We start from the raw sequence: 24,456 nt of genomic DNA, 5'->3' as shown, positions 1-24,456 counted from the left end.
CGAAGATCTCGACAGGATCCAGTCGAGAGCCGAGCAGAGAGGAGCCGGAGCGATGATACACCACCTTGACGGGACCACTGGACAAAGTGATCTAAGTGAATGGGAAGTTTGTCGTCAATGCGAGCGCATGATGAGGTTGCAGCAGTGTGGGGATCCTGGCTACAGTGATCCAGAAAAGGTCGTGGTGGTGGTGTTGTTCCAGTGGCTCTGCAGGCCATGGCACAGTGCCTCGTGGTCTACGGAGTCAAATGCAGCCTCGATGTCAGGAAGTGCCAACTCGACGCGAAGGCAAAGGGCAGGGAACTGCGTCGATAGTCGATCGCCCTTTGCAAACCCCTGGGTTGCCAAGTCGTGCCACGCCGCAAAATAATATTTTGCAGCCAGGCAAGTAGGACGGAAGCAAAGTCCTATCCTGGAACTAACAGTGATATCGGTCGGTAGCCGAGATGCCTCCCCCCCCCCCCTTGTTAAAAAAAACACACGCCACTCGTTAAATTAACCACCATGACGAGGTAGTTTATTTGGGGAACCACACGTGGATGTCTGTGACGCCGATAACACTTAGCTTCACCGTGTGCGCGCGCAACGCGACGCTTTCCAAGTCACACGTAAATTAATAACGCGCACAAACCGACAATTCCACATCAGGACACAAAGCACCATTGTTTAAACTTCATCGTGAGTCAACTGGGATGTTACAAAACCCGATTTTGTTTTTATTCTTGTCCCAGAAATATAATTGAATGCGGTCATTGTCCAGATGCAGCACACACTGGAATGTGTAATGTTAACATTTACAAACCTCAATGTATCCCAGGATAATGTGGTGGGGGGGGGGGGCAACGAGGTGACCCGAACAAAACAGGAGACACGGATGCAAGATGCGAGTCGGGCTATAAAAACGTAACTACGCCGGGTGCGAAGATGTCGAACGTGTCGTATTGCTTGCTGAAGTTACCGGTTTACTTGCCGAGGCCACGTGCGCGCCGAGTCGCCACCAACCTGCAACGAGTTCGGAGCGGCTGATAATAATTAAACTACTTGTTCGCCCAAAGATGTTTTGCGTTTACTTTTTTTTCTTCCGCTAGCACGGTTTAATCCGCAAACCCGGGCAACCCATCCACCCACACAGACAACGGAGAGTTAACCCGTGTGCCGAAGCGGCGAGTTTCGGCAGACGAGTGAGAACAATTTGAGGTTGGAGGTTGGGGGGTGGAAATTCGCCACGGAGTTCCGTGTCAAGCAGCCACCTCATGTGTCCACAGTTCTCTTGCACAGTGCCTTGAGTTAAAGCTCGAAGAAATACATCCTAAAGGAAGCGAGGTGAAGAATTACACCAAGTAACAAAATTTTTGTTCCTGGGTAGTAAGTGTTATTTCGTAATTGCTTATGCCTAAAAAGTATAGAAAATGTCTATTATTCCCCACAAATTCTGCTTTTGTGACCAGGACAGTGTTATTTTGAAATGTACCTTTTTTCAATGAGAAAACTGGCGAATTTGTGTCTTTTCGTTCACATAAAGTCAGAAAGAAAACACATGAATCAAAATGAACATGTATTTATACTAAAGTAATACAAAAATTACTACTAAATATTTAGAAGTGAGTAGTTTTTCGAGATTTACGATTATACTGTAAATCACTTTAACGAATCAGCCCCCAAATGTAGTCTCCCATCATGTTCTCGTTATACTGCCCTTGGTAGCGGAGTTCAAAGTCCAGGATATCCTGGTGGAAGCGCTCGCCTTGCTCCTCCGAGTACGCTCCCATGTTCTCCTTGAATTTATCAAGATGAGCATCAAGGATATGGACTTTTAGGGACATCCTACAGCCCATTGTGCCGTAGTTCTTCACCAGGGTCTCAACCAGCTCCACATAATTTTTGACCTTGTGATTGCCCAGGAAGCCACGAACCATTGCGTCAAAGCTGTTCCAAGCCGCTTTCTCCTTACTAGTGAGCTTTTTGGGGAATTTATTGCACTCCACGATCTTCTTTATCTGGCGTCTGACGAAGACACCGGCTTTGACCTTTGCCTCAGACAGCTTAGGGAAGAAGTCTTGAAGGTACTTGAAGGCTGCCGACTCCGTATCTACAGAGCTGACAAATCGTTTCATACGGCCCAATTTGTTGTGCAGTGGTGGCATCAGCACCTTCCGGGGGTCCACCAGTGGCTCCCACTTATCATTGTTCCTCCCCACAGAGAACTCGGCCCACTGTGGCCAGTCCCACCTGTGGTAGTGCGCCTTGGTGTGCCTGCTGTCCCAAAGGCAAAGATAACAAGGAAACTTGGTAAAACCGCCTTGGAGACCCATTAGGAATGCCACCATTTTGAAGTCTCCGATGACCTCCCAGCCGTACTCATCATAATTCAAGGCGTCCAGCAAGGTCTTGATGCTGTTGTAATCTTCTTTGAGGTACACCGAGTGAGCCAGGGGAAGAGACGGGTACTTGTTACCATTATGGAGCAGCACGGCTTTGAGGCTCCTAAATGAGCTCTCAATGAAGATGCGCCACTCATTCTGGTTACAGGCGATTCCGATTGCCTCGAACAGACTGGTCACATTGTGGCAGAAGCAGAGCCCATCTTGACAGGTGAAGAAGCTGCTAAAAGGTTGGTGACGCTTCCTCTGATCTGCGACTTGCGCACTTTTATTCAACAAGTTCCACTGCTCGAGCCGAGACGTCAAAAGGTCGGGATAGGACTTGGTGAGACCAAGATCTCTGATCAAGTCGTTGAGGTCTTTTTGGTAACATTTTTCATATATGATGTTTTCAATAACATTTAAAATTGTAAAACATTTTAAAATAAAAAACTAAAAAATGTATGTTATAAAATGTTACAATTTTTTTTTTAATTGTAACAAATTTTATAACATTAAATTCCAAGCAACAATTGTCCATCTTACATTCCAGAGTATTTTTGCATTGCTCGCAGGTGAAATGAGGTGCCCAGGGTTTGTCTTGATCCCCAACAGGCATGCCGAAATATGCCTTGTTGTAGGCCTCACATATCTTAGCAGATGCTTCCAGAGTACTTTTTCGCTCTTGTCTTGATAAATTTGCCACAGACATAGCAAGATGCGTTTGCCGGATGCTTGCAGCCTCTTGATGCCATCTCAGAAAAATGCAGATATGTATCCACTTAGGCAGCTGGAACTAAACTGAACTGGTGGGCTTAACGCCCCTGTATTTATACTACTATTTATATTACTGGAAAGTTCTAGAATGTTCTAGAAGTAACTCCAAGTTTACTCATCACTGAATCTCTCTGGAATGTTCTGGAAAATAGGTCAATTTAAAAATATCACTGTCCTGGTCACAAAAAAAATGTTTGTGGGGAATAATAGCCATTTTCTGTACTTTTGAGGCATAATCAATTTGGAAATATCACTTACTACTCAGGAACAAAAAATGTATAAAAATGTGTTACAGTGTTATAGAGCCTTAGCAAGGGTAAGGGCCAAACTGAAGATGGTTTGGGCACGAAAGAGGTGCAACTCGAAGGGCTATCGAGATGACACTGGGTGAGATAGAGACAGAGGGTGAGATTGGAGGATGTGGTGGAATGCGATATGGGGGGGGCGGGAGTGGATGTGACGAGAGAAGAGCCACAGAATAGAAAACGCAAGGAGAGAGAAAATCCCAACAGCCGCCCCAAAGCAAAATTGGGACCTTTGGCTTAGATGATGGTCAAATACAATTATACGTCTATAGATTTTCCGGCCGTCCAAAAGTTGTCTCGGCTGCTGACCTACCTGCTTGTTGTTCCCATTCCCCAACCAGGGTGTTCGACAGCGAGTGAGCGGCACCTCCATACACAATGCTGATAATGCATCCAATTCACAAATTAGTTTTCTCCCTCCCAGTCCTATTTTTTTACAAGTTGTTCCATCGACGGCCCCGTCACCAGACAGACATTCACATTCAGAACTCGCTTCGTGTCAGAACGACTCTCAGCAGACGTCACGCCTACTTCTGAAGTACCTTCGCTTGCCTCTTACACACGCTCGCCGATGCCTCATCCCATACGCCCTACCTACATGGAGTGTGAAGGTGATCGACACCCTCTCTATTTATGACCACAATTCTGACTGTCGCCTGATGAGGCTGCTTATAATGATTACTGGTGAAACGTCACAGTAATCGAATTGTAAATGTAGTGGGTTTACTCTCCAACACACCGGCGTGCTAAACTAGTAACTCATTGGCACGTTTTAGTTACGTAACAAATCTTACTAATTGGCTGTGTTGGGTGGTGGCGGGTTTAACGACGCATTTTTATTTAAGCGATCCAACCCCAAAAAAACCCTCTTATAGATATTGGTCGCGAAAGTCTACGACATGCTAAACAGACACCACAGGGCTACTACCTCTGAGGCCCTGTGATAATATGATCGGCCTCTTACCGACAGAGCTCCTTTGTGCTCTGTAGAAAATAAATGTATTTATTTTTTACCAGGTAAAGCCCAACTTGAGATATATAGCTCGTTTTTAGAAGTGACCTGGCTATCGCAAACAATAGCTCAACGAAGTGGCAACATCACGTGTAAACGTATAGCAGCCAAATACTCTAAACGCATGTTGATCCTAAATGTGAAGGGAAAAACCGGACAGCCCAGAGAATATTCCATGCGACCACGGGGAGAACAATGAAGACTCCAAATATACAGCAGCAGGCTTCATGGTCGGGATCGAACCCACGCCGTCCTGTATACCAGGCGAGGTAGTTAACATCTCGCCACCACGGTGCCCTGGGTGGTCCTTGCAAGGCAATCGCCCAAAAGTTTGAACTTTCAGAGCAGGAATATCCAAAATATGAATTAAAAAAGACACGTAATGTATTTTTTGTGTGTGTAGTCATTGGTGACCAGGCTTAGACCATACAATTACTAGAGACCCCAGTTAAATCAAGAGCGGCCAATACCCAGAATCAAATCCAGGGTCTTCGTGGTTTCCAGCTCAATGTGGATACATTACTAGCCTCCTGAGCTAGCTGGCCACCTCTCGGTACAGCCGATTCACGCCCTACATTGGTGGCTATTTCATAGCAAACTCTACTACAGCTCCCAGCAATGGAAGTGTGGAGTCAAGAGTACTCGGGCATAACTACGCTTCAAGGCCTGGTAATACCCACGTGCGAAGAGCACGCACACGTTTCTAATGGAAGACAAGCGATTAAAAATGTGGCCTCTATTGCTACAATTTGATACATTGCATTGCGTCAATTTCACATATAAATAATGTTAGCAGCCACGGAAAATCCACTGCTGGATGAAGGCCTCCCCAAGCTTTCGCCATCTCTCGCAGTCTTGCGACGCACAAATGCATCTGGCCACCTATCCCATCCTGATTTCATCATTACACAGTGGACTAATTCAATTAGAAAAATCGGCATCAGCAGTAGACGCAATTAGTAATATTCTGTTTTGATTGTGTAATGCCCCGATAAAAATTATCACCAGTAGAAGAAACAAAGAGGAAACTGTGATTGTCGGGAGTTTTGATTTTCATAAAACGGGTTTAGAGAAGACGTAAAGGAGAAATTGAATTGGCCGTGGCGTGCCGACTCAGCTGACTGCGTGCAAGCCATCATGTACGCATGTATGTCAAACTTCTTTGGCAACCGCATGTAGCCAACCATGCTCATCAGTCACGGTACCGAGGTTAAAGGGATCAAGCGGAGATCACCATCGCATGCACAAGACTGCCACCCGGCTATCCAATTGTTGAAGTGATCGATTAACTCAACCAAATATTAGTTCAATTACTCGACTTAAAACGCTAAACTAGTAAAGCTAAAAAAAACGTCTCGCCTCTGTTCCCACACTTACCGCTGGACAGGAAGTGATGTCATCGGTGTCACACTGGATGTGGCTCGTCGGGGGTTTCCCACCTTCTTGAGGCGGGATTCAAGAGTGGGCTGCTATTTTTAAAGGGGGCCTGAATAATTGGACATGGGGAAAAAAACTATTTGGTTATAAGTTTTGTCGATCAGTCAACTTAATCAACGAACCATCAAAGCTCTAGCTACGGATGCTGTACCTAAAGGAGGTAGTACAGGAAGTAGATTGCTAGACCTACCTGTGAACATTTTCGAGTCCCCCCCAACCCCTTGCCCGTGTGGGTTTTCTCTGGGCACTCCAGCACCCTTCCCACATGAGACAAAGTAACAATGGTCAAGGAGGAGCCGATCGAAACCCCACCCCCCATCAAGCGGGATCCTCCTGAGTCTTGAGAATGGTAAAGGAGACTTATTAAGGAAAAAGAAATGCCAATGGTATTCCCTGCTGCATGTCAATACGTGGCGTGGCAACGAGATGACCACTGTGCGGTGGGAAGAGTAAAGGTTTAAATTACAAACCCAACCATGTGTACACGCATGTGCGCACGGTTGTGTCTGGCAAAAACAACCCCCTCCCTCCTCGTTGGTGCCGGACAGAAACGCTGTGGTGGGTAGTGCCGTGGGGGGAGGGCCTATTTAGATTGGCCTTTCCCCTCATGGCGTACGTAACCACCACAGCGGCCAAATGGGGGCTCTGGATGGGAGAGAGGGGCTGGTAACCCCTCCACCTTCAATTAATTATCACAAAACCACGACTGAAAAATGTAATTAATAAGCTTGTGCCGAAGGCCCCAGGGGGACAGGCGTCTATGACATCTCCTGGCCAAACCCCATTTGGTGGAGCCAGGAGACTGAATCCTTACCCTCGGAGCTCCTCCAGAAACAAAAAAAAACCCACTACGGGTGGCCACGTGGAATGTTCGAACGCTCACTGCAGAGGAGAGGCTGCCTCTCCTCTGTCGGGAGCTGGACCGGTACCGTTTGGATCTCTGTGGTATTCAGGAGGTCCAGTGGACCGGTTCTGGCTCCTGCCACCATGAGGGGTGGACAGTCCTCTACTCGGGGCAGGAGACTGCCAAACAACACGGAGTGGCTCTTCTTCTGAACAAAAGAATGAAGGGGGCGTGGGAGCGTGGCGGTGAGGTGTGGGAAGCTGCAAGCCCCAGGCTACTTTGGGCTCACCTTCCCATCAACCAGAGGCGAGGAGTGGTGGTCATGGTTACTTATGCCCCCACCGAAGACGAACATCCGTGGAGGGATGCAGGCAAGGCCGATGAGTCAGATGCCTTCTATGACCTCCTGTCACAGGTGCTAGCTAAAGTGGCCCCTCGGGATAGAGTCATCTTGTTGGGTGACTTCAAGACCCGAGTTGGTCATGACGCTGGCACCTGGTCTGGAGTGATTGGAAGGCATGGGCCAGATCAGCTCAATAACAACAACAGGAGACTGCTAGATTTTTGTGCAGCCCATGGACTTGTAATTACCAACACGCTGTTCCGGCATCTGCGCATCCACACAACATCATGGATGCATGCCGGGTCTAAGCAAGAACATCTGCTGGACTACATAATTATGGAACAGTGGATGCGGGCCCATGTCCTTGAAAGGATGGGCCCGCTCACTGACCATCGACTTGTTATCTATAACATGCGCCTGCCAATCTTCCACTCCAGTGGTAGGTGTACACCCAGGACCCCATTCAAACCCATAGTGGCATGGTCTCAGCTAGCTGATGAAAGTTGCAAGCGAGAATTTCATCATCGATTGCGGCTGGGGTTGGCATCGTCCCCCACTCCTGTTGATGTCGAGGGGAAATGGGCGAATTTAGGATTGTGGCTCATGCAGCTGCAATGGCTGCTTTTGGTACTCGGTCCAGACCTCCCCAGAGACTCTGGCTGAGAAGGCGTTCAGGCTGGCTGAGAAAAAGCGACAGGCCCACTCTCATTGGCTACAGCATCCCTCGTTGGAGAATGAGGAGGCTTACCGCAGCCTTCGCTCAGAGGTTCGGAGAGCCATGAGGCGCTGCAAGGATGGGTGGTGGTCGCGGGTTGCTGAGGAGATGGAGTCTGCCTCAATGGCCCGCGATCACAAATCACTCTCTAACTCCATCAAAAAAGTAACCTGCAGCACCATACCTATTACCATCATTAGGGGAAAGAACAGTGATCCAATCTCCGACCCCCAGGAACAGGTTTGCAGATTTTCTGAGCATTTCTGTGAGGTCCTGGGGGAGGGAAAATCCCTCAGCCTGGAAAACAATGTGGAACAAAGTGGGGATGACTCTGCTGAGGCTGCGGTGACTCAAATATTGGAAGTCACCCCCTGTGAGTGGCTGGCTGAAGTGCCATCTGTTGAGGAAGTACTGAAGGCGATCCGGTGTCTGAGACCAGGAAAGGCACCGGGAAGAGATGATCTGCAAAGCAAAATGCTGAGGGTGGCGTTTGTGCAAAGACAGCCCTACATGACATGATAACAACAGTCTGGACCACTGGACGGGTTCCACAGGATTGGAAGGATGCCCTGGTGGTCCCCCTCTTTAAGAAGGGGGACTGCACAGACTGTAACAACTACAGGGGCATCTCACTCCTCAGTGTGCTGGGAAAGGTCCTGGCAAGGATTATTCAACATCGCCTTGCTAGGCACGCTGAGGAGCGGCTTGCAGAGCCCCAATGCGATTTCAGGAATGGGCGGTCCTGCACAGATCCCATATTTTGTCCGTCTGCTACAGCAGAGGTGTAGGGAATTCCAACAAGACCTACATCTCTGCTCTATTGACCTGGTCAATACCATCAGTAGGCCTGGCCTCTGGGTTGTTCTTCGTGCTTTCGGAGTCCCTGACCCTCTGCTCACGATCATTAAGGACCTTCATGATGGTGAGCGTGCCTGGGTAAAACTACGTGGCCAGGAGTCAGAGCCATTCCCTGTACACCTTTGGGTGCGATAGGGATGTCCTCTGGCTCCCACATTATTTAACATCTATTTCGACCACGTAGTGTGCCGAAGGAATTTCCATCTGGTACAGATACAATGGGAGACTGATTGATGCCTGAGTGCGGTCCAGGGATGGCTCCCTATGGCTCAACCATGTTATATTTGCGATGATCTGGTAATTGCTGCTCACTCAGAGAAGGAGTTGGAGGCGCTGCTGCTGAACCTGGAGCTTGCCACTAAGAGGTGGGGCCTTACCATCAGCCCCACCAAAACTAAGCACCTGCCTGGGTATTTTGGACCATCGGACACTCCACCCCCACAACTCCCAATCGGTGATGGGGCAGTTGTGGAGAGAGTGGAGAGTTTCCCATACCTGGGTAGTGTGTTCATGACCGGCTCCGGTTTGACAGTAGAAGTCTAACTCCGAATCAATAGAGCGGCATTATCTTTTCATCGGTTGCGTAACGCTGTGTGGAAGCTACCTGGTCTGTCGCTCCGCATGAAGCTTCAGGTCTTCTCGGTCACAGCCATTCCTCCCTTCTCTACGTTTGCGAAACGTGGACCTGGGTCTGCCCCGTGACCTCGTGCCAGCGGGCGTTCGACACTTCAAGGCAGTTGTTGTTGTTGTATACGCCGCGTGCAAACGTCGTGCTGGGTCACGCCGATGTTAGACGGGCGAACACGGGGACCACGGCCAAGATAAATAATTAAAGAAGAGAGCTGTAATGGAGACAGAAAAAGGGAGAAGACCCGAGGATTGGAGGAAACCCAAAGGAGATGTGTTCAGCGGGAAATAAGGAGTGGAGAGAGACTGGTGGAAGGTTCCAGAAGTGGGGGATAGAGAGGAGAGATAGAGGGGTCTGGATCAGGAGCACGGGGCTCCGGGATAAGATAAGTGGCTGAAGGAGTTTCCTTCGAGTGCGGGTCATTGAGTGCCAATTATTGCGTCACTGACTGCGGGTTACCGAGTGTGCGTTACCGGAACTGTTACCCGCACGACTTTTGTGGACTCTCTTTCACACGTACTGCCATTCACCGTAACTCGACATCATTGGCCCATCATACGCATATCCTTTACGTGGGCGTATGGTACGTGCTTGCCTGTATGTGTGTGTATGTAGATACCCTGTCTTTATATGTACACGTGACCTGGCATTGCTAATATCCTTACGGCCGAGTCGTAATTATTTTGGGCACCGGTTGAATTTTGGCAACTTGGTGCCACGGCACCAACGTACATCGAGCCCCCACGCTATTGCCAGTGATGTCCCAGAGTTTGTGGTAATGCCTATTAAAAAAAAAAAACACTTATCTCTAACCTGTAAGAGGCATATCATTATTATTATTAAATAAATATGAGTTAATAAATAATTTGTAAAATATATTTCTTTAGAAAAATAATAAAACAAAAACATTAATATTAAAATAGAGATTCAATATTAAAATTATACAAAGCAAATAAATTACATATTTTTGTGTTACAAAAATTAAACTTAAAAAAATATACAGTCCAGTATATCTGGTGTATATATATACACCAGGGGTGTTATGTGTATTCTGATCCACGGAATGTTTCAGCTATTTCTGTTAATATCAACATTCTGCAGGCAGGTGTAACGGGAAGGGTTTGCACTATAAACACAGCAGTGTCACAAAACCCTCAAGTGGCGTGGGAAACGCGTCGTTAAAATTCCTAATATCATGAAATGCAACCCAGAATCTATGACAGTGATGGACAACCCAGAATCTGTGACAGTGATGGGCGACCCATAATCTATGACAGTGATGGGCAACCCAGAATCTGTGACAGTGATGGGCGACCCAGAATCTGGGACAGTGATGGGCAACCCAGAATCTGTGACAGTGATGGGCGACCCAGTATCTGTGACAGTGATGGGCGACCCATAATCTATGACAGTGATGGGCAACCCAGAATCTGTGACAGTGATGGGCAACCCAGAATCTGTGACAGTGATGAGCGACCCAGAATCTGTGACAGTGATGGGCGACCCATAATCTATGACAGTGATGGGCAACCCAGAATCTGTGACAGTGATGGGCAACCCAGAATCTGTGACAGTGATGAGCGACCCAGAATCTATGACAATGATGGGCAACCCAAAATCTGTGACAGTGATGGGCAACCCAGAATCTATGACAGCGATGGGCAACCCAGAATCTATGACAGTGATGAGCAACCCAGAATCTATGACAGTGATGGGCGACCCAGAATCTGTGACAGTGATGAGCAACCCAGAATCTGTGACAGTGATGGGCAACCCAGAATCTGTGACAGTGATGGGCAACCCAGAATCTATGACAGTGATGGGCGACCCAGAATCTATGACAGTGATGGGCAACCCAGAATCTATGACAGTGATGGGCAACCCAGAATCTATGACAGCGATGGGCAACCCAGAATCTATGACAGCGATGGGCAACCCAGAATCTATGACAGTGATGGGAAACCCAGAATCTATGACAGTGATGAGCAACCCAGAATCTGTGACAGCGATGGGCGACCCAGAATCTATGACAGTGATGGGAAACCCAGAATCTATGACAGTGATGAGCAACCCAGAATCTGTGACAGCGATGGGCAACCCAGAATCTGTGACAGTGATGGGAAACCCAGAATCTATGACAGTGATGAGCAACCCAGAATCTATGACAGCGATGGGCAACCCAGAATCTATGACAGTGATGGGAAACCCAGAATCTATGACAGTGATGAGCAACCCAGAATCTGTGACAGCGATGGGCGACCCAGAATCTATGACAGTGATGGGCAACCCAGAATCTGTGACAGTGATGGGCAACCCAGAATCAGTGACAGTGATGGGCAACCCAGAAACTATGACAGTGATGGGCAACCCAGAATCTATGACAGTGATGGGCAACCCAGAATCTATGACAGTGATGGGCGACCCAGAATCTGTGACAGTGATGAGCAACCCAGAATCTGTGACAGTGATGGGCAACCCAGAATCTATGACAGTGATGAGCGACCCAGAATCTGTGACAGTGATGGGCAACCCAGAATCTGTGACAGTGATGGGCAACCCAGAATCTGTGACAGCGATGGGCAACCCAGAATCTATGACAGCGATGGGCAACCCAAAATCTATGACAGCGATGGGCAAACCAAAATCTATGACAGTGATGGGCGACCCAGAATCTGTGACAGTGATGAGCAACCCAGACTATAGCCAGTGGTCCACGTGAGCGGCCCCTCCTTCACCTCAGTGGGCCACAAGCTTGACATCGTGGTTGTGCACTAATCATGACCCCACGCATAGCCCGAGAGACACACTGAGATCAGGCCACCGTGAGGAGCTCCACAGGATGCAGGTTGCCCACCACTGATCTACGAGCTTGTAGAGGCCACGCAACTCACTAATGCATTGCAAAGGATTGTGGGTATTATGTTAAAAAACGATCAGACGTGACTCTTCTGCATGACGGAATAATTATATTAGATTTTAGTCCATCGGCCTATCGGGGTTCATGTACCAGAGTTTTCCAGCAGTATTTGTCTATGCAGGCAAACTCTGGACAGGCTTCAAGATGCCGAGTCTCACCAGCAGAGTTAGGCCCGTTGCTGCTCGTTTGCCTGACTCTACTAATTACACTTAATCCGCAAGAGCTGTAATATAGACCACGCTAATTAAAAAAAACCCAATTCGACAATGGGTTTGTTTGTGCAGTCACTGGTAACCGGGTTGAGACGTGAGAACCTGGTTTAATTATAGGTCGGCTGAAACTCACGGTGGAACCCAAGATCTCAGCATTGCCAGTCACTGCTCCGACGCAGTTATCAACCCCCTTGGCCAACTGACTACTTCCCTGTGCGGGTTGCCACCTCTCCCAGTTTACCCAGAAACATCCTCTCAGATAGCTATCCTGGGAAATCTATCAAGCCTTCCCAGGGCATTAAAACCGTCCTCTTTGTTGCAAGCTGCATAATAATACACCACCCAAGACGATGTGTTTACGTGTGGACCTCCCCACATCTGGTATTGTGAGATATTCCGCCTCTCGGGGTATGTCCCAGTCGTTTGGTACCTTGAGGAGGTGGCAACCCCCACTTTCCCCGGGCTGCCGTGAAGTTCGGCACCCCTGGCTTACACGTACGCAGGTACACGGACGTTGAACTCCTTTCGCACCGCGCATAGCCGACCGTGCCAATCGGAGGCTAACACGGCGCGACCTCGCGAGCGCGCGATCCCGGCAGGGCTTGGCGCGCCGGCGTTCGGCTCAGGGCAGCGCGCGCTGCGCCGGCGAGGAGACCACCGCGGACCTCTCGGCCGCCAGCTCGCGCTCGTACAGCAGCAGCTGCCCCATGAAGCTGAGGTTGGGCGCGACGGCGGCACGCCGGGCGCGCACGAAGGCGTAGGCGTCCGACGCGCCCAGCCCGCGGAGGCGCATCACGTAGGCGATGGCGACGGTCGGCGAGCGCGACACTCCCGCCTGGCAGTGCAGCAGCACGCTGCAGCCGCAGCGGCGCGCCTCCTCTGCCGGAGGGGGGAGGGAGGGGGCGAGACGAGCGGCGTGAGGAGACGACGACGGCGGCGAATGAATGGGAGAGCGCGGAAGTAAAAGCAGGCGATGTGGAAGGGGAGAATGGAAGGAGAAGACGAAGTAGGAGGAGGTGATTGGAGAAGAACAACGGGATATAGGTTACGAGAAGAGGAATAACTGTATCGGAATAAGAACAAGAACGCCGCAAGAGGAAAGGGGAAAATGGAGAAGAGAAGGAAAATGAGACCTGGGAGGAAATTGCTGGAGGGATAGGAGAGCAGGAGATGCATGGAGGACAAATCGGAGAAAAAAGGTAAATAGAGAAGATCCAGAGAAGAGTTGGAGCAAATTAATGAGAAAAATAGAAAATAAAACAAAGCAGCTGAAGATAAACAGAAGATTAAGAATATAAGAAGCAAATCAGCAAAGAGCAACAGAAGAATAGCAATGAGATGGCATCGGTATAGAAGGATAAACTAAACGAACTAAACAATTTTTATTTTACCAGGTAAGGCCCACTGAGCTATATACTGTTGCTCTTTTTCAGAAGCGACCTGGCCGCAAATGGTAGCCCAACAAAGTGGCTTATTGCGTGGAAATCAATTGCAGCCAACATAAGAACAGACGGGGAATTGCAGAGGGAGTAACGGAGAGAGCAAGAGAACAATAAAACAGAACGAACCGGACAGGAGCTAATGGGAAAGCCAACGAGCCGGAGAAGGAGAACACGAGAAGAGGCAAAATAACCGCGACTCTCCCTCACGGCGCGACCGCTCACGCCTCGCCTCCCCTCTCACCTATGAGCAAGAAGGCCGGACGGAAGTATTGGCGCAGGTCCTGGCCGTGCGTGTCGCTCGCCGGCAGGCGGCGGTACGCGATGCTGCCGGCGCCCGCGTGGTAGTGCGGCACGTGCGCCGTCACGTTGAGCACCAGCCCCACGTTGAGGCGGCGCAGGGTCGGGAGGTCGCGCGCCGCCCGCTCCCCGCCCACGAACAGGTACGGCAGGAGTCGGGACACGTCGCTGCTCTCCTGCGAAACTTCGCCGCCGACGGCTCCGGCCGCCGCCAGAAACCCCTGGCTCCGCGCGGTGGTGGCGGTAGAGGAGGTGGCGCCGCTACGTTCGTCCAGCGGTGCGGATGAGCGGAGGAGTGCGCCGGCTCGACCGTTGACGTGGGCGTCAAATGGCGACGTCGCCTCGGAGACGTCTTCCACCCCATGGTGTTCGCAGAGAGATTCGTGCAGCGCCCGGAAGTCGCTCAGCCCGCCTTGATTGTCAGGGTGGCAGAAACGGGGGAGGGCAGGGTGGGGGTAGAATGACAGAGAATATCAGGGTGGTGATGATGATGGTGGTGATGATGGTGGTGATGATGAGCGGTTGATGGTTAGAGGTAAAACTAGACCGCCAAGATCTCCAGTGTGTTTTCGGGTTGTGCTGCGTTGTTGTTCGGTATGCTGTCCGACGTTTCGTTCGACGTGCTGGCTGCTTCTTCAGCAACTGAATTTCAAATTCATGAAGCAACATGTCGGACATCACGGCGAGCGGCATGCTGTTAGGCCCGTGAAAACTACGCGGCACAACAGCGAAAACCTACGCGGGAAGGATAGAGCAGCAAGTGACTGTACAATAGTGTGTGGTGGAAAGGCCTTGTAATCCAGCGCTTTGGAGACAACAGGTGCTGAATCACATAGATCTGAATAACTCCTATACCCAATGGATGCGAGGTGACAAAGATACGACAGTACAGAAAGTAGGTTCAATAATCAATTTTCAGACAAATGCGTGTTATCCCCTTGTACGTGTGGGATTTCTCCATGTAACTCGGTGAACACAAAATATATTATTGTGGACACATGGATTCTGTGATGCATTTGTGTTTGTCATCAGAAGTAAGATGACCCATTCCAGTTGATTGGTGACTAGGCTGACGATCTCAGCCCGGTCACGAATGAGACCCCAGTTTAACCACAGACGCCTGTCTGGATTCGAACCTAGCTCCTCAGCCATGCCAGCTCAGCGTTGTGACCCCTGAACCATCCGGCCAACTCAAGATTCGAACATGACATCCTCAAAGTGCGAGTCGATAGCTCACCCTACCAACGATGCCACTCGTTCGGATATTAACTATTTAAATTATTTGTAATAGACCAGCTAAGGCCCACTGAGCTATTTAGCTCTTTTTCAGAAACAACCTGATCATTACTGATAGCTTAACGAAGTGGAAATTGATTGCAGCCAAATACCGAGCTCTCAATGCATGTTTCTAAATGTGGAGGGGAAAACCGGAGGACCCAAAGAAAAATCCACGTGACCACAGGAAGAGAGACACGCAAACTCTAAATATACAGCAGGCGTCAGGGTCGGGATCGAAGCCACGACCTCCTGCATACCAGGCGAGGTATTTAACAACTCGCCACCATCGATCATCGACTGACGGATGATCAGGGGGAGCGAACGCCCTCCGTTGCAACCCTCGTTCGTCGATCGATGCTGCGCGTACCTCTAAGCACAAGCGGGTCGGCCCCCTCCCTCCGCAGGCTCTCCAGCACCAGCTTGAGTGCCGCTGCAGGGTCTCCCGAGCTGCCGTCGTAGAGCACCATGTCCCGGCGGGGCGGCCCCGCCGCCGCCACCGCCGCCGCCGCCGCCGCCGGCGCCGACGTCGACGAAGCCTGCGCCGATCCTCCCGCCGCGTCCTCCGTGGCGCCAGCCGGACCGTCCGCCGTCCCCGCGGCAGCGGGACACACGAGCTGGGTGACGCGCAGCTTGCCCTGCGCCAGGCGCCGGCGGGAGAGGCGGTCGGAGCAGTTGACGTGCAGCGCCCCGCGGATGTGCGAGCGCGTGTACTCGCCGAACGGGCGGCAGTCGAGCAGCATGGGAGGCGGGGGCTCGGAGCAGCGCAGGCGCTCTGCCAGCTCGTGCGGCCAGATCGGGACGTAGTCGCATGCCGCGCCGCCGACACCGCTGCCGCCGACACCGCCACTCGTAGCGATGCCACCACCGGCACCGGTAGCTGCAGCGGCAGCTGCTGCGACACCGGCGGGGCCGCCAACTCTCTCCTCCCTCGTCTTCTCGGCGTTGGCTGCTGCTGCTGCTGCCGCCGCCGGTGCTTTTGACGACTTGGACGATTTGGCCAATTTCGATTTGGCCGACTTGGAGGATTTTGACGTCGCTCCAGACACTGCTACAGTGGTGCTGGCGTTGGGAGGCAAGCGAGTGTCGCTGCTGGGCATGGCGCTCGTCAGTCGGGTGCTGGCCGGGTGTGGAGGCGACGGCGACGGCGGCGTCGGCGTAAGGTACACTGGCCAGCAGGGGTGCGAAAGCTCGGGTGGCTGTGCTGGGTGGTGGGGCTGTGCGGGAGGAGTGGGCATGGACTTGCGGAGGAGCAGCGCGGGAGGCATGCGAGGGCGTCGGTGGAGCCTAGGACACACAAAGATCCATCTGTGTAACCTACACAGACTGTTGGGTTAAGTGATGTAAGCAAGCTCCTATTAAGGCCAAAATGGCACACAAGGTGAGTGGTGTGGTCAACACCATGCAATGGACTGTATTTGTTTACCCTGTTCTGATGTTTACACACCGCACCAGGTGCGTATTTAAGGCCGAGTTGACCTATGGGAGGCCCAGGACTGGCTCAGTTATTCCAGTCGCAACATTTGTTGCATCATTTCTGTTCATCACAATTTCTAAATATTGTAGAAATTTGAAGGCACTTGGTGCTAAAATCGATCTTAGATCTCTCCTAACCACTCCCTGGCTTTGTGTTGCACGCGGTCCCGGGAGAACTGGCAGGGCAATGACACAAGCGCGGCAAAAGAACGAGAGATAGCTCACAAGTGCGCCTGCTGTCACAAACCTTAAAGCACGGGGCATACACAATAACGCCGTCATTCACCGAGGGCATCTCGGATATTCGCCATTGTGAACTTACTCTCGAACTTACTCTCGAAACACCCCGCTTGTCGTAAGAAGGCGACACAAGCAGACGTGTGTCAGCGCGAGTTCGGCGCGTCCTGAATTATCGACGAGAAATAGAAATGCGGCAGCCATTAAATTGAGGAAGTCGCCCTCCAAAATGTTTTGCCATATTACTCACGTGAACTTAGTTTCCCTACAAATGGTGACAAGTGCACGGAGTGGAACAACGTGGAAGTCCAGAATGAACACCACATTCGAGAGGCAAACTTTGCACGTCCTGGCTCTGACATTCCTCCTTGAAGACGCTGGTTGTAATCATCAACCGCATCAGAACATCAACAGGCTGATGCGCATCTCGACTTCATGAATGTTAAATTAAAGACGTGCCACAGTAGTGCGATTGTGGCCATGCAGCCCAAACTATGGACTACACAGTCAACCCATTGTACTCTGCGCTCCTTCAATGGAGGACGAACAGAAAAACGACAACTCTCTCTCTCCTGAAGCCCTCTCATCGTGGCCAGCAGCAGACCCTCAACATCAGACACTTAGCTCCTGAACATATTTCCGTCATATCCAAGTACACTGCATTATGAGCCTGGCGTCCTGAGTTTGATTCCTGGCCACGGCCAGCGACAAGTGATATCCACCACCCCCCCCCCGCCCCCCCCCCAAAAGATTAATCTCCACTAGCACACACTGATCAGCATGGTGAAGTACGGTCAAACAGCATTCATGGACAACATGGTGGAGGAAGCAGTAAATGTATTATTAATGGAGTCCATCAAATGGTTCTTAGCTAAGGTATAATAACGATAACAGGTCACCTCGTTATTTATAAGACAACAAATTTTAACAACAATATAGGAAATGTGCTCGTCATATTATCTTGAAAGCGACACAGCAATCGGCATGCATGTGTTGTGATATAAAGCAGTTTTTAAGACAGCTTGTGTTACGGTAACAATGTGGCCAAGGCAGGCACCATCTTAGACAAGATTGAAGCCTATGTGCAAGTGTTGCGGACTGGTTATTAATATATATTTTTGTATTGCTTCTTAAGGTAATCGGTTGACTTGCAAACATGCTTGCGGGGTGATGAGTGAGGTGCCGTGGTGGCGAGATGTTAACTACCTTGCCTGGTATACAGGAGGTTCTGGGTTCGATCCCAACCCTGATGCCTGTATATTTGGAGTTTGCATGTTCTCCCCATGGTCACGTGGATTTTTCTTCAGGTCCTCCTGTTTTCCCCTCCATATATTAGAAAAACATGCGTGTAGAGTATTCGGCCGCTATAAATTTCCACATAAGCCACTTCGTTGAGCTATCATTTGTGGCCAGGTCACTTCTGAGAAAGTGGGCCTTAAGTGGTGATATAAAAAAATACATTAAATAGTTCAACAGCAGCTGATAATTAAACCAGAGCGATCGGAGAGGAAAGGTTTCACAGCACACACAGCACTCACAGCACTCACAGCACAGATGTAATTCCATGAGCAAATGATATGCAATTTCAAATAATACATTACAGTAATTATATTTCACAAAAATGTTACGTGTTTTATATTTAAATGTGAGTACCGCATACGTCTATGCAAGATGTTTTAGTTAGTATATTGATTTACGTGTGTATGTTTTCATAGGTGAGCTCAACACGTGATGTAGACATAGATTTTTCATAGATCACTGAGGGTGACATAATCATGTCGACACACGTACGTCAACATAACACAACAAGTGTTCCCCATTTCTCTACCAAATGAGGAAACACAATAGGACACAGTTGGCTTTTTTATTTACATAAATTAGAAACGTTTGTACTGTTCATAAAAAAACACGAATAAAGCACTGAGCCAAAACCACTGAGATCCTTGATTCAGAGCCACGTTTCAGCCACCTGCGATTAAACTGTGTTCTCACACGCAGTTTCAGTTTATTTATTTTGGTATAGCCCTGTGAGCCATTCGGCTCTTGAATCTGGTGCAAGCACAACAAACAAAAAACAAAAACACGAACAAGAAAAACATCTTAAAGTGACTATGTGACTGTGCAAACAGGGTATCAGCCCAGTCATCACCAGCCAGGATCATTCTTAATTGAAAAACTAATTTCTTTCTAACTGCTTTTTGTGTTTAGTTTGTTGTCCTTCCCGCACACCTCCAATTCGCACGGTTGGCTACGTACGGTGAGAAAGAAGTTCAACGTACACACATTCAATTATTCCACTTCTGGGTGAAGGACTCCCCAAGGCTGTCACCAACCTCTCACGAATCTACGATGCCACCGATGCCCTTAGCTGCCGCTCCGTCGTTATTCTAATGACGTGTTCTGCCTAGGCCCATTTACTTTTCTTCACAGTTTGAATCAACAATTATTTATCCTGCAATTGTTCTCTTATCCGTGTGCTCCCCTTTCTGTCTCTCATAATTCCGAGCATACGTCTCTCCTTCACGCTTCTTGGCAACACGTTTCAGTTTGTTACATTTTCATCATTTATGACCTACGTTTCTGGGGGGGGGGGGGTTCACTTCAATAAAACGTCACCTCTGGGAGTACAATAAATACATATTTTGACTGCTTTGCGACAGGCAGTTGTATACTCCAGGATGCGGAAGAAAGTGCAGTGCCACTAGCATGAGTGTGCGGACACGTCAAAGGGATCTCAGAAGTAGTTACGTAATATCACCTTCTGCGGGCTATTTCATAAATCTGTGGATGACTGTTCTGCGACGGTTCCGAATTGAGTCGCTCACGACATGACGCCGATAGCACGTTTGGAAATCAGGCTCCCGTGAAAAAGACCAAAAAAATTACGTATTTTTAAAAAACACAATTACATTTCCGAATAGATGAGGTTTGAAAATACTTATTTAGCAGCTGCTTTGCTCAGAGCGTTTGACTCACAATTTCAAGACTGCGAGTTAAAATCTTTGTTTGGGTCATCGGCTCAGTTCATGATTCACGGACGACCATCAACCTCCACCGCAGTGCTGTCCTAACCTCGTCAACCAGCATCTCCGATTAGCACGGTTGGCTACATTCAGTGCGAAAGAAGAATGGATACTATGGGTATAGGTACTATAATAACAACAAACACCATCAGCCCGACACCACAATCCAAAATTCACCACGGAAATGTCAAATTTCCACCACTAGTTGAGGGCTGGGTATGGATATGAGCGCCACTCCAATGAATGACTGTGCCCTCCTATCAATGGTACTATAATAACTATCACCACAAACAACAGCAGCATGACACCACGATACAAACCGCAATATCACCACCACCCGGCACCACTCGCATAGCACACAAACACTACCTCTCTGACCCCACTACCACAATAACTACAAAAACACTTCAGACACTACTACCACAAGCAATTACAACAACCACTATATATACCATCATTATCCATAACGGATGTCACCACACAATAAAAATGCAGCCCATATACACTACCGCCACCAACCACAATTACAATACACCAACATCAACAGAAAAGCACCACCACAAACAATACCGAATTGGCACGCCACTCCAACTAACAACGACATTTACATGAGACCACCAGTCTCAACCGCAAACAATACCAAGCTAACGGCACCACATTAACCATCCCATACCATTCCAACCACGATTTTAAAAGATACCAATCCCAAGACCACCACAATCCCATAATCGAAACAACACCAGTGGCAAACCCGTTACAACCACAACCAACACCACCCTGAAACCACCATCACTGCCACCTTAACCACAATTACACACAATAACACCACTCACACACAAAATATCACCACCACGCTCACAGCATCGCTTCAATCGCATTGACACCAACCACCACAACCACAACAATAATCCTAACACCCTGCCACCGCCATCCCACAACCACAACGGCCACCACAATCAACAAAACATCATCTTCAACCATGATCAATCCACGACTGGATGAAGGCCTGCTAACCCCCCCCCACCTCCATCTGTGCTGTCTCTACCACTGAGACGGGATTATGGGGAGCAGGCGAACACACGTAAACACAGCCACAGCAAGCCGCTCTGAAACTCTAACCACAAACAACATCAATCACAGCCACACCACCGATACCAGCACCCATGATTACCTCGCCACCAGCACCACCAACAGCACCACCAGCAGCAGCGGAGGAGGAGGAGCAGCAGCAGGCCTCTGGGTAGTCGAAGGGCAAGGCCGCCACAGGGCAGCCCTCCTGGCAGAGAGAGGAGCCCCCCCCCCCCCCGGTGACCCCCACGATGTTTATTATTAAAAGGCGGCGGTGACGGCGGTGGTGGCGGCGCTCCGTTGAATCCTCCTCCAGCACGGCCCGGTGACATCATCGGCAGCCAATGGGAAGGGGCGGGTGGAGGCGGCGTGTTACGTAAGAGCAGCCTCCATCCATCCTCACTCCCTCCTCCATCCACCCTCATCATCATCCTCATCCACCCTCCTCCATAATTATCCATCCTCACTCCCTCCTCCATCCACCCTCATCATCATCCTCCTCCCTCCCTGCCCCTCCATCCTCATCCACCCTCCTCCATAATTATCCATCCATCCTCACTCCCTCCTTCATCCACCCTCATCATCCTCCCTCCATCCTCATCCATCCATCCTCATCCTTCCTCGTCCATAATTATCCATCTATCCGCATCCTCCTCCCTCCCTGCCCCTCCATCCTCATCCATCCATCCTCCCTCATCCTCCCTCCTCAACCATCCCTCCATCCTCCTCCTCCCCAACGCACACAGCTGTCACGCCGGGCATATGTCGCAGCAGCAGCAGCAGCCCCCTACTAAGCCACACACAGGCTAATAAACGCACGCGTACACTGTTCACAGATTATTACTCACATTGTAATACGGTATTACAACACACACCGCAGCTACACACCAATATTGTATGACACACAGACAACCGTACAGTACTCTACGATGTATACACTCAACACACGATAGCATATTATACACACCATACAATTCAGCATAAGCTACACGCGATACAACACAGTATTATACACACACAAAGACAAAGATCCCCCGTATAGCCTTAACAGACTGTAGAGGCAAGTGCTGTTAGCAAGCACCTATGAAGGCCGGTAACGGTACACGAGGGGGTGGGTGACCAGCACCACGCCCGACCGCCTTTGTCTCCCTAGTGGCGATGTTTACTACACACCGCACCAGGTAACTCATTTGAGGCTGAGTCGACCTAGGGGAGGCCCAGGACCGGTTCAGATAATCGCCACTGGGTGTTGGCCGTGAGCGGGAATCGAACCCGGGTGGCCAGGTTCATAGCGCAGCGTAGCGCTAACCACTACACTACCGTTCCCCACACACACCACATTTAACACACACTCCTACAACCCCACACTACACAGCCAATTCAACACAGCACACACTACCCCATACAATACACTGCAGGATAACACACACACCACATTCAATAAGGCAGACCACACACACCACACACAAATGTGCTGTTACACATGTGTTGGGTGTGTGTGGAGTGTGATATACACACCACATTGTCACATTTTACACCCCCCCCCCCCCACACCCACATATGGCACAGCTGAATAAAAACACTGCCCACCACATTCAACACACCCCAGCATACGGCAGAACGCGATACACGCATGTTGAAATCAATACACACCCAGCACACCCGCTCCCATGCAACACTACACACGCTACGCACCCAATTCAACAAGGCACACTACACGCACACATACCTCATTCAAAACACCGCACTCCACACACAAACCTCATTCAACACAGACTAATATGCACACCCCAACCCCCATTCAGCCACAGAATATTCTATTGCTGTGCTCGTTAATGCATTCTTTAAAATGGTGACATCCTTTCAATCATTTAGATCCGCTGGACATTTGAACGTGTTGCTTAAAAGCTTGTCTAAAATTATGTATTACCTGCTGACCTAGAATTGTGTGTTTTTTTATATTTAACCATCTCGGGGTTTTTTTTTCTTCCTGAAAATGTTTGGGCGATGGTGAAGTGAAAATTGTCATCAGCACCGACCGACCTGCGTTGTTTAAAAGTTATTAAGTACACAGACGACTGATGACGAAAGGGTGGGGAGGTGTCAATTCGAACGAATTAATGCAACGTTACACCCAAATTTCACCCATGGTGATTTCTCGCCCATGCCTGAGAGCCCTCCTTGTGTCTTGGCTCTTCTAGTCTTGTGCACGATGGCAGCAATACATTGTTTTTGCTGAATGCCAATGTCGATGTCTGATGGCCAAGACCAGAGGGCTTCAGGAGGGTAGAGTTCGTGTGGTGTTACTGTTCCTTCAGAAAAAAAAACTGGTTTACTCTACGGTCCATAGTTTGGGTTGCATGGCCACAATCTCGCTGCCGTGGCTTGTCATTAACGTTACGAAGGAGATGTACGCCTTGGCCTATTGATGTCAAAGCCAGGAGGTGCGAGGTTTGGGATTGAGTTGTTTATTGTGGACGTCCGCGTTGCACTTCTCGTCGGCGTTCTTGTGGATCTGGGTGAGATCCTAGTGTAACGACTCTGACGACGATGTTCTAAGAGCCACTTTATTGGGACACAGCCACAATACGAACCCGAGGTTTCGTTCTTGCCTTCAGCTTGTAATTTCCTCCCCTTTTATACTCCCCGAGCCCCTTTTCTGAAACCGTATTCTCCTTGTTTTTTTTTCCTTAGCCAATCCCTGTCCTTCCCGTCTAACGGATCCTCTCTGTTTTCGGCTTAATCCCGTTCAAATCTTATTCCTCCAGTCCCTTGAAAAGTCTGCCTCCCGAGCAATCACCGTGGAGGCCTCTTTCTACCAATCGGAGACCTTCGTTTATTTTCAAAGAATCGTTAAGCTGCATATTGGCTTTGGGTTAATTTTCGGTCATTCCACTTGGATGGTGACAGCAGCACGATCCTAGAAGGGGGATCGGAGAATTGAGTCGACACGTGCTTGCTGCTCTGCTGCGGACTTCGACGCTCGCCTCTCATTTCTTGCTCCAGTGCCCAACTCACCAATCACCGTCTCCATCTCTGAAGCTTTTACAGTTGTCCAGTCTTGAGCGAGTGGCTTAAACTCCCCGTTACGACGGCGGGTGGTGCTTCTGTTCCACGGGACAACTGTTGACGTTCCACAAAGTAGAACCCACTTCATTAACCACGTAGAGTCGGATTGACAATGGGCGTTAACTTGGGTAGTAAAAGTCCGAATGATTCTTCTGAGATAG

At 49.5% G+C, this 24,456-nt stretch overlaps 1 protein-coding gene across 1 annotated transcript; it reads right to left on the bottom strand.

Annotated features, from left to right (window-relative positions):
• Positions 1 to 495: 495 nt before the first annotated feature.
• On the bottom strand, positions 496 to 22,122 carry LOC116948480 (dual specificity protein phosphatase 10-like). Its single transcript, XM_032965189.2, has 4 exons — positions 21,330 to 22,122; positions 15,793 to 16,709; positions 14,092 to 14,559; positions 496 to 13,287 (listed from the first exon to the last, which is right to left on the bottom strand). Exons 2-4 carry the CDS (start codon positions 16,688 to 16,690, stop codon positions 13,031 to 13,033), a joined length of 1,623 nt encoding a protein of 540 aa, XP_032821080.2. The 5' UTR covers positions 16,691 to 16,709; positions 21,330 to 22,122; the 3' UTR covers positions 496 to 13,030.
• Between the last annotated feature and the right edge of the window lie 2,334 nt (positions 22,123 to 24,456).

This window comes from Petromyzon marinus, chromosome 33, assembly GCF_048934315.1.
Source record: "Petromyzon marinus isolate PM22_M1 ecotype Great Lakes invasive population chromosome 33, UKy_Petmar_22M1.pri1.0, whole genome shotgun sequence".
Classification (NCBI taxonomy): Eukaryota; Metazoa; Chordata; class Hyperoartia; order Petromyzontiformes; family Petromyzontidae; genus Petromyzon; species Petromyzon marinus.
Note: the sequence above shows the minus strand (reverse complement) of the source record. Positions and strands in the feature narration are given on the sequence as shown.

What these genes read in the sequence shown, in the direction of transcription:
- LOC116948480 (XM_032965189.2), bottom strand. Translation starts at nt 16,690, where the DNA reads ATGCCTCCCGCGCTGCTCCTCCGCAAGTCCATGCCCACTCCTCCCGCA. An exon ending in CGACCCGCTTGTGCTTAGAG is followed by an intron (nt 14,560 to 15,792) that starts GTACGCGCAGCA and finishes CTGACAATCAAG; the next exon opens with GCGGGCTGAGCGACTTCCGG. An exon ending in TCCGGCCTTCTTGCTCATAG is followed by an intron (nt 13,288 to 14,091) that starts GTGAGAGGGGAG and finishes CCCCTCCGGCAG; the next exon opens with AGGAGGCGCGCCGCTGCGGC.